The following is a 17,930-nucleotide window of genomic DNA, read 5'->3' as shown; positions in this document are numbered from 1 at the left end:
CGTTTGTAGTTTGGTCTAAAAATGTCTTTGCCGTCAATATTTTGGTCCAAAAATACCCTTATGTTTAATAGGTCAAAAATGCTCATTTTCCAAATAAATATATTATTTATTTTCTTTTTAACACATTCTTTTTTTCTAATAATATTTTTCTTAAAATTAGCAAATGTTTATTTTTAATTCAGAAAAAAATAAAAAATGAAAATGTTTCTTATTTTTTTATAAATATTTTTATCATAATATAAATATAAATTAATGATGGATATATTATGATATTTTATATATGACATATATTATATGTCGAAAGGGTACATGAAATTATTCTATTTTAATTGATAAAATGAGATTAAGAAGAAAAAATATTTCCTACATTTTTATTTGTTAAAGTGATTTTAAAAGAAAGAAAACAAGAACATGATTCTTTAATAATATTTTAATTAGGAAGAAGATGTGTTTAAAAAGGAAAAATAATAATATATTTATTCAGAAAATGACATTTTTGAACCAAATATTAATAGTAAGAATATTTTTAAGTCAAACTATAAATGGAGGGTATTTTTGAAATTATATATATATATATATATATATATATATATATATATATATATATGTGTGTGTGTGTGTTATTATTATTATTATTATTTATTTATTTTTGACAAAAGAAAACCACTCCTACTATCTCTGGGCAAAATTCGCAGTTCTCTTTTTGTTTAAACGACTGAATTTGCTTTCCCAAAAATTTCATCTTCAGCTAAATCAGAACATCAACCCAAAAAGGAGAAACACTTTGTGAAATCTTGAAAGTTCAAGTTCATCCCATCCCCTTCGTGAGTTCAGAATTGAACTGCGGTGGCATTGTGGGTTTCAAACAGTCACCGGAACTGCCGGTGGAGCAATTCCCTTTTGGCAGCGTGCTGAAACTGAGTTGGGTCATCCCCATTTACTTCAACTTCAAGATTTGAGACGAATTACATGGATTCACCCGCTGCAATTTCTTTATGCCCATCAACTCCTGCTTGGAATCTCGATCGTCCTTTTCTTTCTGGCCAATTTTATCAGGTATTCACCATTTTATTGCTTGACATATGTATGCAAAAAACCCCTTCATGCCATTATCTAAAACCTTCATTTTCTTGGACTTTTTCGACTCTTCTTGAATGCTGCTTTCTTGGTTTTCCACCCTTCTTTTCTTCTTTTGCTTGATGTACTATGTTGAATTGAAACTATTTTGCCCCTTGAAAATTCATACAGGAAACAAAGATTACGCCTGGAACTACTGAATACAAGGGGGTTTCTGCGGACTCAAGGTTCCCCTTTTGTTCCTTGGTTTTCTGCTATTACAATTCAATTTTCTTTTTTTATTAATGTGTTTTATCTTGGTGTGTTTGATTTGCTTTTTTAATTCAAATTGGTGACTCCTATTTGGTACATCTCCTACTTATTTTCTGTTTCTGTCTGGAATTTTTAATGCAGTTCCGGAGCAGATAAAGCTATAGGTTGTTACCATGCCACCATTCAGGTATGCCTCTGTTGAATCAAATAGATTGTTCCTTGTCCATCTTTTTATAATTTTTGTTCATATTATTGTTGGTTGTCACTCTTATTGTTATCATCTAGTATAATGCCAGTAAGAAGAAGTTATATATTTGACTCCAAACGTATACACCTGGATCATAAGTTCTAACGAGACTGTAGTAGTCAACATATGTCATGTCTTCCTCTTGTGTGTGTGTTGATATTGTTTGCAATTTAAGGTCCTGTGAATATTTGTGTATTTTTTTGCTTAAGTTTTAAAGGTTAAGGATAGTGAGGACTATTATGTTGTGGCCCATCTAAATGGTTTTTCTTGTTAATATGTTATGTCCTATATGAACTTGACGATCTTGGTTTTAAGTTTGGTCAGGGTCACCGTCATTTATTAAAATATTGTCTTAACTCTTATGCAGGAATTGTTTGTTATTGATGATCTTCTATCTACCCTGATTGGAATTGAAGGACGCTATATTTCTATCAAGAAAGTCCGAGGGAAGGAGGATGACATAACCTTTCAGGTTGATGCATCTATGGATTTAGCTCTTCAGGTACATATAGGGAGCTATGTTTTTAGTAAGAATAGCTAAGGAAAAAATGAGACATTTCATCCCTGATATATAGTGTTCGAAAGCAACAAAATATTTTGAGGCTAAATGCCGAGTAAACGTGAAGGAAAATCCATATTGTATTTAGTTTAAACATTAGCTGAAATAATTTGGACTATTATTGTAGGAGTTTGCAAAAAGGCTGTTCCCCTTATGCGAAAGTTATATCTTGATTAACCAGTTTGTGGAGACAAGGTCACAGTTCAAAACGGGTCTAGTCAATCATGCCTTTGCTGCAGCTCTAAGGGCACTCCTCCTTGTAAGTTTCTTATTTATTGATCCTTCTATGGTTGCATGGTGGATTATTTTTTTCTCTACTTGTTTATCTGGTATATTATCTATCTTATGTATAAGCTCTTCTTGAGGATGTATAAATTTTATATTTGAGAAATCATTTCTGGGAGTATGGAATCATCTTCATGATTTGTTTAATCTCTTTTTGGATATTGTAGATTCTCTCCTCCTTGGTATAGCTTGTATATGGTAGAATTTTTCAATTATTACTAAAAGAATTATTTACCTTATAAAATAAAAATCTCTTTTTGTGGATGGATTAATGTGACTTTCGGAAGCTTATCTCCTGGGAAGCTGAGAAAACCTGTCTGCTCCTTAATTTGGTTCAGCTAATTATCTAAGGTTTTTGGATGCCATGAGTTGTTTCCATAATTGTCCCATGCTGTGTGGACATACATGTAACATGTAGTAGTAAGAGAAAGAATAATAAAGGAAACTAAAAAGGGAGAGCTAATTGAAGGCTAGAATATATTTTTATCAGGACTACCAAGCAATGGTGGCACAGCTTGAACATCAATTTCGCTTAGGAAAACTTTCCATACAAGGATTATGGTTTTACTGCCAGGTAACACTGCTTAAACTAGTTTAATTTCCATTTAGTTTGACTCATCGTCATTGGTGCTTATGAAGCTATTTCTTGCAGCCAATGATGGGTTCAATGCAAGCACTGTCTATGGTGGTGAAAAAGGCTGCAGCCAATAACTGTGTTGGTTCTGCAGTCCTTAACCTCTTGCAAAGCCAGGTCTGACGTCTTAATGTCACTTTTCATAACTTTAAGGGATCTATGTCTGAGTTCCCCTAGAATTGTGGAATACCATAGATTCATTACCATGGTTTAAACTCCATATTTGCTTGAACATTTGTGGTTTGGTTTTGCATGGTTATCAAAGTGAGATCTGCAATTTTTATGTTTTAAGGGGTCGTTTGGTTGAGTATAAAAATAATGCTAAATAGAGTGTATTAGTAATGCTTGCATTAGTAATGCATGTATTAGTTATGCTTGCGTTAATTATACATAAATTATTTTTATGCATTGTTTGGTTTGATGCACTAAAAATAGCATTTATTGCATAAAAAAAATTATTTACAAAGATACCCTCCACTATTATGGTGGAAAAGATGTATAAAAGGTTTTGAGGGATAATTGGGTCTTTAATTGAGTTAATGCATGCATTAAAACCATTGCATTGCTAATACCTAGAAATCTATGGTATTAGTAATGCACACCTTAATACACAATAGAGTGTATAACTAATTGGGTCTTTAATTGAGTTAATGCATGCATTAAAACCATTGCATTGCTAATACCTAGAAATCTATGGTATTAGTAATGCACACCTTAATACACAAAAGGTTTTGAGGGATAATTGGGTCTTTAATTGAGTTAATGCATGCATTAAAACCATTGCATTGCTAATACCTAGAAATCTATGGTATTAGTAATGCACACCTTAATACACAATAGAGTGTATAACTAATGCAAGCATTAGTGTTATACATAAATTAGAAAAGAGTACCAAACAAGGTACTAGTAATATTTTTCCTAATACACTCTACCAAACGACCCCTAATAGTTTTAGTCCATTAGTCTTTCTCATTCGCAAAATCTTCATGGGAAGTTTGAACAAATTTTTAAGTATCCGTAATAGACTCTATTTTGATATGTTTAGAATTGTTGAGAAAATAAGATAAGGAATAACCCCCGGGGTTTATCTCAATTGGCAAAGGATGAGGGACTTGTATCTTAAATCACTAGTGTGAGCCCTGTGCCAAACGAACAGACTAGTTTAAGTGGAGAAGGGTAAAGGGCGGAGCCATCATCCCGGATTTCCGGAAACTGCAGTTGGCCCAAAGGGTTGGTTCGAAACAAGTTTCTTGGTCATAAAAAAGATAAGAAGGGATAATTGGTTCTCACACAACATTCACGAAATAGAGAGCTAATGCAAACAGATCTGAAAGTTATCTGTAACAATAGCGGTGGCTATTTTTCTTCTTTCTGAACGTCGCTGGTGGCTGCACAACGAGAATTATCTCACCAATGCTATGATACCATCTGAACAAATAAAACATGGAATAATTGAGTGAAAACTTAGCTTGATTACTCCCTCAAGTTGCTGGACTTAAAAAGTGAATGTACGAGTGTTAAAATAGGAAAGAATCTCTCTAATTAGTCCTAAATGGTCTACAATATCATTTACAATATTCTTAACACAAACTACATATGTTCTATTTGAGGAGAGGGGGTCTATATTTATTTACAGAGTAATTGTTCTGTTTTAGGCAAAGGCAATGGCTGGTGATCACGTAGTGAGGTCTTTGCTGGAAAAGATGTCACAATCAGCAAGCACTGCGTATCTTGGAATATTAGAGAGGTATTTAATCTAGATTCTGCAATGATTATCCAAGTTTGCTTAAGGTCTGGCCGACCTCTCATTGTCTGGGAATTGCCTAATCAATTATTGTTTTGTCCTAAAATAACATGTTTCTACTTTTTGTTAAGTGTAAAAGAAGTTGGTGATACATAAATCGCCAGGGTTAAAGGAGTAGTGCTTCCTATATCTGCTATTTGATCTTGATGTGTCTATGCTAATAATGTCTACTTGGGATATCAGCTGATGTAGTTATCACACATGTTAAAAAGTAGTGAATGTTTCCTTGAACAATGAGTTTCAGCTAAATTGGTAATGCATTTTTTTTTAATCTTTATACTATTCCCACGATAATAAGCAAGTAAAGTACTTGTTTTCTTGTCTTCTAGAGTAAATGTTAGGTTTTCATCAACTGCCTTTTGTAGGTATTAAGGTGTGTCGCTTTTTCTCCTTTTTTGACAGACTGTTGAACTTTCCGTTCTTTTATAGTGAATTACTGTTGTTTCTCAATGTGAACTACCCTAAAATTTTAGGTGGGTGTATGAAGGAGTGATTGATGATCCTTATGGTGAATTCTTTATTGCTGAGAACAAGTCTCTTCAGAAGGTACATCTTTTTCAGTAACACTTTTTTACTTAGTTGCTGACATCTCATTGGTCTCACTGTGATTTCCACAGGAGAGTCTTACTCAAGATTATGATGCCAAGTACTGGCAACAACGTTACAGCCTGAAAGATGAAATTCCTAGCTTCCTTGCAAATGCAGCGGAAACAATTTTGATCACTGGAAAATATTTAAATGTCATGAGAGAGTGTGGACATAGCATTCAGGTTTTGACAAGATCCCATTGCTGCTATATGTTCACCCAATAAAGCTATTCCATCTTTCTTTGCATTACAATTCCATTAGTAATATTAGCAGAGGCTTGTGACCAAATTGTTTTTGTTAGATCCCTGTGGCAGAAAAGTCAAAGTTGACAAGTGCAGGCTCAAATCATCACTATTTGGAGTGCATCAAGTCTGCTTATGATTTTGCCAGTGGCGAACTATTAAATCTTGTTAAAAACAAGGTGTGCTGAAGCAAGAAAGATATTTCTTGACAGCTTTTTTCCATGTTTCTTGATTTGTTACTGCAAATGCTTTTACATGAAACTTTTCTCTAATGAAACCTTTCTATTCTTTGGCAGTATGATCTCATGGGTAAACTGCAATCTATTAAGCACTATCTTCTTCTTGATCAGGTACCAGCTAGCGATTAACAAATTATATATCTAAGTTTATGATAGTTTGGGAATTGGATATGGGGAAAATACCTGGTAAACTTGGAATTTAAATGCTACATGCAGTGGAATGCTTCAATAACTTTGTTTTATTAACTAGTCAGTCCCTTCGCATTATCTTCTTTTAGTAAAAGAAGATATTTCTTTGCCTAGCAGCTGGCATCAAAATGTGTTGCAGGAAGAAGAAAATGTTAGACATTCTTATGCCTATCCGTTCCAAACAAGCAAATCCATCAATTAAAATGCAAATTTAGAATCATTGTATGCTTCTCTGTCATCCTGAACCTGGTTTTGAATTTTTCTTTGGTTTCATTCTTTATTTCTTTATGTGTGCTCTCTGTAGATGGAAGTTAAAGTATTGTTCTGGTGCTGGTTTCCATTAAGAAATTTATATTCGTACTCACTACAACTGTCCATGCAGGGTGATTTCTTAGTGCACTTCATGGATACAGCTAGAGAGGAGCTCATGAAGAAGCCTGATGAGATCTCTGTGGAGAAGCTACAGGTTTATACATAGTTCTTAGTTTTCTGCTTCCTCTAAATAGGGAAATCATTTGAAGCTCTTTATAATGTGGTGTCACCTTCTTTTCGTTCTTCTGAGTAGTCTCTTCTAGACCTTGCTTTGCGATCTACTGCAGCTGGTGCAGATCCTTGCCATGAGGACTTATTATGTTGTGTGGTGAGTTATTATTACCTTGGCCTGTTTAACCTTCAAAGACATGGAGATAATCTGCTGCATTTATGTAAAAAATGGTCCATCTTTTCTCAGGAGAGGACTACTTTATTGAAAAGATTGAGTACATTGAAAGATCTTGAAATCAGCCGGTCTGCTCCAGATAGCAATGATTTAGAGGAGCCACTGAGCATTACTGGCTTGGAAACTTTTTCTTTGAATTACAAGGTTTGCCTTCTAATTTCTCTTCTAATTGAAGGAAATTACACCGCAGCTCAACACAACAAAAAGAAAAAGAAAAGAGATGAAAGAACAGAAAATTGCATAAAAACAGTTCTTTATGTCTTCTATATCAATCATAGATCCAGAACTTATGTAAGAGAAAACAGTCTGCTGCAATTTTGCTGTTCAATACCTGGCCAATTTCAAAAAAGTTGTTAAGTTAGGTATTGGGCCTAACTCACACCCCAAAAGCTAGCTCAAAGGAAGGAGGACTGCCCAAGCCTTATAAGGAGTCCACTCATCTCATTAACCGCTAATGTGGGATTTTTGTCATTCTTTAACAGTAATTAGCAGGAAATTTGTCTATACTTTTAGCTAAGTCAAGAGAATCAATTGGGGAGTAAAATACTCACTTTCCCCTCCTGTTATACTTGTCTTATTTGTCTCTGCGTTACATTTTCTTTTGTAGCTGTGTGCAATGATGTTAATCTGTTCATTGAGTGCCACCTAGCAACAACCATATTTAGCTAACGCTGAGGGAGAGCATCTTGTTTTCTTCTCTTGATTTTCTGTTTTGGTGAGATTGACATTAAAGGTTGTGGCATTATTTTTGCTGGGTCATTATATTATTGCCTCCTGAGCCTGGTTGCATTTGTTGTGTTTCAGGTTAGATGGCCCTTATCTCTTGTAATATCACGGAAAGCCTTGACAAAATATCAGTTGATTTTCAGATTTCTATTTCACTGTAAGCATGTTGATAGGCAACTCTCTGGGGCATGGCAAGTACATCAGGTATGAGCTTTCAGTTACTTTTACTAACAATAGTAAAGTAGCTTCTCTTTTCCTTTTTGACTTCTGATAGATTTGCATTTTTGCTTATTTTGTTATTATAGGGTCTCCGCAAGCTTGACATGCAAGGAACTACAGTTTCTGTATCATCTTTGTTATGTCGCAATATGCTGAAGTTCATAAATAGTCTCCTACACTATTTGACATTTGAGGCAAGTTTCACCCCTTCTCAGGGAACTGCAATTCCTATGTTAGTTTGCTATGTCTGCCTGTCTTTGGTACAGTAATTTCTGCTTGATTGCTTTGAGTTTCCTACTTCTCTATTTGTATTTTTTTGATATGTTATTCTTCCTTTGTTATTTTAATTTCTGGTTGCATACTTTGAGTTTCCCAGTTTTTCTCACTGTTCTTTTCATCACTGTCACCATACCATCACTGATGTATCCTTCTCTTTCACGATTCTTCTTCATTATCAATGCTATATTAGACATGTTCTTTAGTACATCTATTAAACTAGTGAAGACAGCTGTTTCTTTTTTCTCTTGTTAGAAGGTCAAATGAATGAATTATATTGGCTGATATAAAAGACGGCTGACTGTAAAAATTTTGATATTTTATTGGCTGATATACAAGAGGGTTGACAGTATAAGTTTTGATGTGTATTGCTAGTCAGATTGAACCAGTATTTTATTGTATCTTCAGGTGCTTGAACCTAACTGGCATGTAATGCTCAGTAGACTTCAAACAGCGAAAAGCATTGACGAGGTAAAATGATTATGTACAAAGAAATTTTGTGTCTAAACAGATTATAGGAGAGACTCTTGCTGGGGTGGTCCTTCTGTTTCAACTTGATGTGTTGTCTCATTGATTCTTTGATTCATTTTTGGGGCAGGTTATCCAATACCATGACTTTTTTCTTGATAAGTGCTTGAGGGAATGTGTGCTTCTATCACCTGCCCTTCTTAAGGTTAGTTATGATTTCCAGTCATGGTTATTGGTGTCCTTCAGTTACTTTGTTCCTAATTATAACATCTTCACAAAAGATGATACTGATGATAGCCCTTCTGCAATGTTCAAGAACCTACATTTGTAGCAACTGCCAGATTACGTTTTAGGTTTCGAGTCTGTTCCTTCAGGGGATCAATTTTGTTATTTTGTTGTTCTAACTATTTTTACTGTCCTGATTTTCTCATGAATATTTTTCTAAATGCAGAAAGTGGAGAGGTTGAAATTGATATGTCTGCAATATGCAGCTGCAATGCAACGGCTGATTACCTCCTCGTTGGATCCTAATGACAATGACACATTGTCTAATGATTCTCCCAGTATAGAAAAATATAAGAACTTGAAACTAAGGACCCCATATCAGATGCTGAGGCTAGCTCCTGAAAACGTCACAGTATTAGAATCCGTTCTGTATGTTATAACGAATTTGTACTTTTGGTTTTTAATCTCTCTTATCTGTGTCTCTCATAGTTAACTGTAATCATTTTGCAGGAAATTTGAGAAGGAATTTTCCTTTGAGCTTCATAGCCTGGGACCGATACTAAGCAGTGGCTCTCGAGCTGAACCATACTTGACTCATCTTGCACAGTGGATCCTTGGTGTGGGAAAAGACCAGTAAGCTGATTGTATTTATTGCCTACAAACTTAGTTTTAAAATTGCAGTTTTAGTAATCTTATGTCTGTTCGATTTCTTTTTCTTCTTAAAAACTCGGTTGAGCTTGTAGAGTGTGGTCATTGTGAAATCAAATCAAGCTTTTCTTTTTATTTACGTCTGTTTGATAGATACTGAAGGAAATATGTTGTTCTCCATTTCCAAGTATAAAAAAAATACACTATTTGGACTAAGGTTACTAGACACAGTTGAACCTGTATCTTGATTTCTATCTCCGCCCTGAAAGTATATACAACCTAAACAATTATTTTCGATCCCGAAAAGCGAAAATATATATCGATTTATTTCAATCATTTGATTATATATACATAAATACATTTCTATAGTGTAGTAAACTACCTAAGGTTGAACTAATCCTAACATTTTTGCTGATTAACTAAATACAACAATCGATGGCTATTGGGTTTGTTGGCTCTAATAAATGGATAGGCAGCCGCACCTTCTCCTTAAAGTCAAAAGAGGATTTGGTATTGCTTTATGAGAGGAGAATTATTTGTCCAAAAATTATAATGCAAGTAAATCTTTGATTTTTTTCATAAAATTAGATATTTTATGTACATATTTTTAGAATTAATTTAATATTATTTATTGATTTTAATTCTAAAAGAAAAAAAAACTGAATAATATACCCTTAATTATTGATTTATTAATTTATAATTTGTTTTAAATTATAAATTTAAAAATTTTCTATTTTTTCTAAAAATATCGTGTCTGGTCATACAACATGTAAATTGAAGGAGTACTAGTTTTATGGAAGCTTCTAAAAACTTTGTTTGTTGATGCCTAAGACTTCTTCATATAACAACTGGTAGTAGAAGAAAAGCAAATGTGGAAGAAATAACTAAACGGAAGTTTTCATTTATTTTATTTTTTAGGTAGCGTCTACATGTGTAACACTGACCTATTTGCCTATTCAACAGAGTTCCTTTTTTTTTTCTTAGAGGATTTAAAGTTGTTAGATTATAATATAATGAAAATTTTATATTAATAATGTAATTTAATATGTTATATAACAAGTCGATTATAATTTATTATAGATTGTCAAATCAATATTATTATACATAATACATACTTCTGAAATGATCTAATTACGTAGTTATCTTTTTGTACAAGACATCTAGTTCATAAAGAAAGTATTATACTTTGTCAAGTGGGGGAGAGAAAAACAAGGGTATTATTGTGGAGGTTAAAAACTATTCCCTCTAGTCCAATAAAAATATATTGTTGACATTTTTTTATGGTTCAAAATATATGAATTTTTCAAAGTTTTTAGAATATATTAATTTATTTATTTTATTAATAGAATTACTTTTCTTTTAAGTGGGAGTTTCAACTATTTTTCAATCTCAAATAATTATCATTACTTTTAAGAAGAGTTTGGAAGAATCAAAAGGGTAGTAATAACAAATTACCTTTTGATTGATGTCTTTAAATATATTTTTTAAAGGATGTGTCACACTCCAACAATGTAATTATACTGGACTAGAGAGGATATAGTTCTATTAGCAACCTAATTGAATATTTTGATTATATTACAATAACGATAATAACAATACTCAATGTGATCGGTTTACAAAAAATAAAATATATGCATATATTACCTTCACTTTTATAATATATTTTAAATGTCGGTCGCATTGCGTTCACCGGGTAGGATAGCACTCGAAAAACAAAATTCAAACTATTTAGACTTTATAAATTTCAGTTGTTCACTTACCAAAACACATTTAATAACTTTCCACACAAACCAAACACTGACTTTGGAAAACATTAACGCGTCACCTTTTTGACTCATAAAATTGCATCTCCCCCTCTTTTTACTTCCCAATGAGCAGTCAGCAAATATTTACTACTCATTAAAGCAAAGTGTGTACTATTAGAATACCAAATTTTTAATTAAGATGTTAGATGGGGACACATCAACCTCTCTTTACAAAAAAAAAAGTCAAAATAAGGAAACTTCAATAATTATAATTTATACATATAGATCTTGACGTATGACACTAATTATATTTTAATCTAAATGGTTTACGATTTAGAATTATGTTAAGTTTCTTTAATTCATGTCTAAATAGAATTTGTTGTCAGAATAATATTAGAACAAGGTTTCCAAATTCTAATTAAAATAGGTTTTGCACTATTATAAATAGAAGTATGACTACTTATTTTCTTATGGGTGAATTATTTTCCAGGTAATTGCATCGTTTACGTGTGAGCCGAATTCAGATTAGTGAGTTTCGGATACCAAATACATAAAGGAAAAAAAAATAAGAGTTATACTCTTTCAAGATTCTATATATATTAACCAAGTACTACACTCTTTGTTACATCCACTCCACAATTTGTTATACTATGGCAGAGCAACAAAGAATTCATCCAGTACCTGAACCAGAACATGAACTTCCAGTACAAAAACCCTCTGTCCCTTTAGTGCCAAAGGGTTCTTTCAGTTCAGAAAAAGGTGACCCTGAGAAGCAGCAGCAACAACAAGAACCACCTTTTAGAAGAACAATCCCATATTATCCACCATTAAAACCACCAAAGAGAAGATGTTGTTCTTGCAAAAGATGTCTATGTTGCACTTGTTGTCTGTTGTTCCTCATCATCATAATCATTGCTGCTTTATCTGCTGCTTTTTACTTTGTCTTCCAGCCAAAAATACCAAAGTACTCTGTTGACAGCATGAGAATCACACAGTTCAATTTCAATAATGACATGAGCTTATTATTTGCTACTTTTAATGTTAACATCACTGCAAGAAACCCCAACAAGAAAATTGGGATTTACTATGAAAGTGGTAGCCAATTGAGTGTTTGGTATACTGGTGTTCAGCTTTGTGAAGGGTCATTGCCAAGATTTTATCAGGGTCATCAGAATACTACTGTACTTAGTTTGGATTTATCAGGACAAACACAGAATGTTACTGGATTGTTGCAGGCACTACAGGTGGATCAACAGAGAGGAAGTATTCCATTGAATCTCAGGGCAAAAGTTCCAGTGAAGCTCAAGATTGGGAAATTGAAGCTTATGAAGTGGAACTTTTTGGTTAAGTGTAAGCTGGATGTGGATAGTTTGTCTGCAAATAATGCTATCAGGATTAGGAATAGTGATTGCCAGTTTGGTTTTAGGTTATAGTCCAGTCTTGGAATTATTTTCTGTATAATTATTTTTTCTTCCTTTTTTTACAGATTTTTTTTTCAATATCTGTTGACACTGTTTACTCATACTATTTTGGATTGATATAATTAAGTGATCTGTTTCCTCTTTACTTCTTTTGATCTTACTGGTTTGATGTGAAAGGAGCAGAATTATCAGTATCCAAAAGAAATTCCTGAACAAGGTAATATAATTAAAAAGGGAAGCTCGGTGCACAAAGGTTCGAAGAGGGACTGCACCTCAAAGGGGTGTGATGTAGGCAGCCTACTCTGAGTGACTGATTCCATGGTTCGAACCCGTGATCTATAGGTCAACTTTAGTGTTGTGAGGCTTCTCTGCTGAACAAGGTAATACAATTACTATGAGTATTTCAATCTTGATATAATGTGAAGTGCAATCACTTTATTTGAGCTTTTTGCTATGACTTTTGCACTCCAAAGAGGTTCAATATTTGATTACTTTCCCTCTATCTTTCATACATAAATTCTTACTTCTTCAATCTTTTGCCTAGTTTACTTAATTCCTGTATCTTGGTGAGACCTTCATGGCTGTGGCCTAAGCAGATAATAAGAGCATCTATCGCTATGATTATTGCAATATACATGGTTTAGTATAAAAGTGACACTAGATGAATAGTTGGCATCCTCCTCCTGTCTAAAGAGAACAAATAGCTTATATGGAAGTGCTCAAGGTTGACACCCCCATCAAGAATGATATGCGAATTGGAATTAACTCACTGGCAGTTCCAAAATCCAACTGTGTGCTGTATACATATCAGGTGTAGGAAAGGGACTTTTATAGGATAAATGATATTCTCATCTTTTGCACGGAAATTCTAATTGCTATCTCTGAAGTCAATTTGAAATGGTGCATCCAAATCACTAACTATTACACATGTTTGTTTGTATGCTTTTGTTCCCTGCATTAAAGTGATGCTCCAATTTTAGCACTTTAAAGAATAACTGTGACACAGATCCCACGAGTAGGCGGTAGATGAATTACATTTGCTTCAAAAGTAAATCATTTGCAGACAACATTCAATGAAAACGAAAGGTTGCAAAGCGTACAATCTTCAATGAAAACAAAAGGCTGCAAAGTGTGCAACCACAACTAAAAATTCTATTCTAAAACAAACTGCATACATCTTAACAAATTCTTCGATGTTTTAAGTAGAAGCAGGCATAGAAATCCCTCCTCTAAGTCCAACCCTGCCACGGCCTATTCCTGTTTGCTGGTTGTCAAATTCCCTCCTCTTCACATTCACTCTTCTTTTTCCTTCTTCCATGTCATGGCCAATCTCAGATATTGCATGCCTTTGAAAGCCTAGAGGACTCTTGTTATCATCTCTACTGTAGGATTTTGAAGAAGGCCAACAGTCAGTTGAATCAGCCGAATTTGGTTCCCATGAGGAAGGGGAAAGCCAATTTTGCTGACCACCAACAACACTGTTGCTTCCTGAGGATTCTTGTTCTTCCATATCAGTTCCCCTTCTGAAGGTTACATACTTCTGTATGCTTGGCTCCATTAGGTCATCACTCACAGCAACTTCAGACTCCATGAAGGGATCCTTGATCCCTAACTTCTTCTTCCCTAGAGGATCGAAAGAAGCATTATCATTCTGACTAAATTGCTCAGATGTGGGGTTTCTTCTCCTGTCATCGGAGAAAGCACTGGACAGATTGGAGCTAGTGGTTGAGTTCAGGTCAGCAACTGCATCAACAATTGAGCAAGCTTTCGTTACACAAGGTGGTAGTGAAAATGCAGGGGTGGTGGTATTAGTCTTTTGATGGAAGTTTTGGATGTCCTCAAGCAACAGTGCAGTATATGATTGAGGAGGATTTGAGAGAGCTTCAGGATTGATATCTAGGTCTCTAGATAGCCTTAAAGACCTGCTTCTCTGGGGTTTATGGCTTTCGGATCCTGAAACAATCACATTCATTGCAACATTATGCTGCTGCTGCTCCTTGGCTTTGCCATTGCTCACAGTTTCTGCATTCAACTTCTGCAAAGAGAGAGCACATCAATATTGATACTAAATCAATCAAAATCCCATACTAATCGGGGCCAATGAATACTCCACTCTCATTAGTCTATAGAGGTCTATTTCAAGTAAATTATTCATCTTCCAAGGAAAATAAGGTTCTTTAAATTTCACATTTATTCCTACATAGAAATACAAAAATTCTAACAAGACTAACATCAGTTTCCATTCTCTAATTTCACACTTATACCTACACCAGACCTACAAAACTAAAATTCATTGCATCAAAAGTTTGCTAGCACAAGCAAATTATCAGCCAATCTATGATAAATAAGCAAAAACTAAAACATGAGTTTTTACTAAAGAAGTCTACAAACTAATAAAAGGAGCCAACCTGGGAAGGGACCTTCAGTCCTGGCGCGGGCATCTGCTCCAAGACAACATTGGTGTCAATCTCACTGAGAGGATTTCTTCTGTAGGGAGATTGCTCGTGTTTCCTTGAATTGCTACGGCTAAGGGACATGGGCTGCTGTTGATTTTGGTTGGAATGAACATTGTTATCTCTCTCATTCAACACCTTTGCATTCACCCTTGCTGGTGACCGAGCACGCGGAGATGCAGCAGTTCTTGGTCCGTCGCCACCTGCATTTCTCTTCACTTGAATCCTCTTAACAGCAGCAGCAGATATATTGTCAGTTCCACCAGCATCAATGCTCTTATCCATCACCATAGATGAAACAGTAGCAGGTACAGATACCATCTTCCCTGGCCTACCACCATTATTTCCATTAGCATTAGCAGAAGCCACATTACCACCATTTGTGGTAGTAGTAATTGGTGAGTCAGATCTTCTACCAGGAGATCTGCTCACCCTTCTACCCCCTCCTCCACTGCTGCCTCTTTCTCTACTACTCCCCGACCGCTGCTGCTGTTGCGCCTGGTCTCTCTCCCTACTCGGGGTTCTCCTCCGTCCCTGAGACGAAGAATTAGGGGTTCTAGGCTGACGCTGGCGTTGCCTATGGCGACGAACTCCATTCCCAACAACCCCATCATCCTCACAATCCACTACATTTTCTTGCATCCCCTCATTACCATTGTCATTCTCAAAATCAAAACTCCTCTTGGAACCAGAGTACTTTCTACTCCTTTGAGGAGTATCAGTAGATCCACTAGAACCCAAAACCCCTGTCTTTCCAGTAGATGAACTCCTGCTAAGCCTCCCACATTGTATCAAAATAGCATCAACCTCTTCTTTAGTACAACTTGAAGTCCTCACAGGAGCCGATACAACAATACCATTCTCTTTGCCTAACCCTAACCCACCATTGCTATTACTAATACCATTTTTCACAGTCTCAACTACTTCAATTCCCTTTTTAACCATACCCTTTTCTTCTTCAGTCTTCCTATCCACTTCATGGCTTTTCCTGTGTTTAATAACAAAGATCTCTTTTTTCACACTTTCTCCTTCTACCTCTTTCTTGTTCTCCACTTGGGTACTATTTTTAACAATTTCTTGATTTGTATTTGAAACTGCAACAGTAGAAGTAGATTTAGAAGAAGAACAAGAAGTGTTCTTCTTACTCAAACAACTCCCCATTTTTTCTCCCAAGAACTGAAATTTTTCAAAATTGCAGTGAGAAAGAAAACAACACGAAGATGAAAGATTTGTAACGGGCAGGAGAAGAGAAAAAGATAAGAGGAAAAGGGGAAAAGGGGTTCAGAGTTCAAGAAAACCACTCAATTAAAAATGGCAACTTTATGGGGTAATAGAAATAGATTCAGAAGTGGCATTTCAAATTTTGACTGAGGCGGGCAAGGGGGGTGGGGTGGGGGAGGCAGCCTGTCAATAGAGCCGTTAAAAGAGGGTTTTATTAATTTTTTCAAAATAGAAAATAATTAATGTTGTCACCTATATGTTGTTTCAAGGAATAAAAACAAAAAATGTTGTTTTGTTATGCTATTTTATGAAAGTATGTTTGGGGAATGATGAGAATCTTGATCCAGTTTTTGGATTAGGGAATCCTTCAACGGTCGTTTGATCAGTGAGGGCATTTGGGTCACATTAATTTTGGTGTTGTAATTGTACCAATTTTTTTTAAAAATGTGATGCCTTAATATAGAGAAAATTGATTTCACTAGGACAAATGAGTAATTAAGGCAACAATTCAACCAACCTACCATAATGGGAAGCAAATTTTAACATGTTGCCAAAGGTACCAAATTCACCTTCTATTTGAAATTAATTCCTTCGTTAATTTTTTATTCACTTATATTCTTGTTTTTAGAAAGAAAAGAAAGTCTTGTGTTCAAAATTTTTGAAAAAAATGTTCAAATTTATTCCTAAACTTTTGATTATGATTTGAAATTACTTTGTGTTGAAGCTTTGTTTTGGGTCAATGTCAAAAAGTGTGATTATGATTTAAAATTACTGGGGCAAATTTGATCATTTTTATTAGGAAAAAGTGTCTACAAAATATTCCAACTTTGGCTGAAATTGTTGTTACGATATCAAACTTTATGGAGGACTTTTTACCCCTGCAATATTTAATAGTGTATTTTAAAGGTATATATGTGCTCACGTGGACATGTTACTATTTATAATTATGCAATATTTATGATGTCCACATGCACACATATATACCTTTAAAATACACTATTAAATAGTGCAGGGGGTAAAAGGTCTTTTCCAAAATTCGATATTGTTACAGCAATTTTGTTCAAAGTTCAAATATATTTTAGACTTTTTTCCCTTTTCATTACTCTATATTTCAGCATAGTTTCAGCAATATGAAAGTTGATTTCAAGTACTCCCCTCTGTTTCATATTATTTGGCTTTTATATTGAATATAGATATTTTATTTTACTCGTCCAATTTAGAAAATCAAGAAAGCTCTATTATATTTTTTTCTTTCTATCATTAAATATTAAATTACATAAAATAGTAGTAATAGTTAAATTTAGAATTTTAAAATATTATTAATAAGATTAATTTAGTAAAATACATTGATAAAAGTTTTCTTAAGAACTATGTCATATCTACATGGATCAAACAATATAAAACCTAGTGCGTAATAACATTTCATTTCATCTCTTATAGCTTTACAAGTATGTATGCTTTTGTAGCTAGTGGTGTTTGCTGAAGCATAGAAAAATATACCAGAGCAGATCTGGTAATTTCTACTTTTTAAGTCATGTCTTTTGTATAATAAGTGAAAAAAATTTACACTTTTTATAGTGAAAAAGATTCTACTTTTTATGTCATTTTTGGATCAAAATGATTAATAGTATGGATATTTTTTAATTAAAATATTATTGGGCAAAGATATTTTTAGACCAAACTATTAACGGGTG

General features: G+C 34.2%; 4 protein-coding genes across 4 annotated transcripts in view; 3 read left to right on the top strand and 1 right to left on the bottom strand.

The window, feature by feature from the left end:
* The window catches only part of LOC125822539 (probable polyamine oxidase 4), a 145,261-nt gene that overhangs the window by 89,283 nt on the left and 38,048 nt on the right, over window positions 1–17,930 (top strand). The window lies entirely within an intron of this gene.
* On the top strand, window positions 672–9,530 carry LOC125822536 (gamma-tubulin complex component 2). Its single transcript, XM_049501945.1, has 21 exons — window positions 672–1,056; window positions 1,249–1,304; window positions 1,471–1,516; window positions 1,944–2,078; window positions 2,263–2,394; window positions 2,911–2,994; window positions 3,073–3,171; window positions 4,710–4,801; window positions 5,332–5,404; window positions 5,476–5,628; window positions 5,748–5,867; window positions 5,985–6,038; window positions 6,499–6,582; window positions 6,682–6,756; window positions 6,847–6,978; window positions 7,639–7,764; window positions 7,866–7,973; window positions 8,464–8,526; window positions 8,654–8,728; window positions 8,975–9,177; window positions 9,259–9,530. The coding sequence occupies exons 1-21, from the start codon at window positions 970–972 to the stop codon at window positions 9,383–9,385; spliced, it is 2,124 nt and encodes a 707-aa protein (XP_049357902.1). The 5' UTR covers window positions 672–969; the 3' UTR covers window positions 9,386–9,530.
* Window positions 11,761–12,642, top strand: LOC125822543 (NDR1/HIN1-like protein 6). The gene has a single exon (XM_049501952.1). It carries the CDS (start codon window positions 11,792–11,794, stop codon window positions 12,572–12,574), a length of 783 nt encoding a protein of 260 aa, XP_049357909.1. The 5' UTR covers window positions 11,761–11,791; the 3' UTR covers window positions 12,575–12,642.
* LOC125822537 (uncharacterized protein At1g65710-like) lies at window positions 13,586–16,390 on the bottom strand. Its single transcript, XM_049501946.1, has 2 exons — window positions 14,971–16,390; window positions 13,586–14,597 (listed from the first exon to the last, which is right to left on the bottom strand). The coding sequence occupies exons 1-2, from the start codon at window positions 16,174–16,176 to the stop codon at window positions 13,761–13,763; spliced, it is 2,043 nt and encodes a 680-aa protein (XP_049357903.1). The 5' UTR covers window positions 16,177–16,390; the 3' UTR covers window positions 13,586–13,760.

This window comes from Solanum verrucosum, unplaced genomic scaffold (assembly GCF_900185275.1).
Source record: "Solanum verrucosum unplaced genomic scaffold, falcon-dt-bn FXZP01000103.1, whole genome shotgun sequence".
Lineage (NCBI taxonomy): Eukaryota > Viridiplantae > Streptophyta > Magnoliopsida > Solanales > Solanaceae > Solanum > Solanum verrucosum.
Note: the sequence above shows the minus strand (reverse complement) of the source record. Positions and strands in the feature narration are given on the sequence as shown.

Coding starts and splice junctions, on each gene's coding strand:
- LOC125822536 (XM_049501945.1), top strand. CDS start 970: ATGGATTCACCCGCTGCAATTTCTTTATGCCCATCAACTCCTGCTTGG. Junction 1,057..1,248: donor TTTCTGGCCAATTTTATCAG/GTATTCACCATT, acceptor AAATTCATACAG/GAAACAAAGATTACGCCTGG. Junction 2,395..2,910: donor CTCTAAGGGCACTCCTCCTT/GTAAGTTTCTTA, acceptor TATTTTTATCAG/GACTACCAAGCAATGGTGGC.
- LOC125822543 (XM_049501952.1), top strand. CDS start 11,792: ATGGCAGAGCAACAAAGAATTCATCCAGTACCTGAACCAGAACATGAA.
- LOC125822537 (XM_049501946.1), bottom strand. CDS start 16,176: ATGGGGAGTTGTTTGAGTAAGAAGAACACTTCTTGTTCTTCTTCTAAA. Junction 14,598..14,970: donor GACTGAAGGTCCCTTCCCAG/GTTGGCTCCTTT, acceptor CTCTCTTTGCAG/AAGTTGAATGCAGAAACTGT.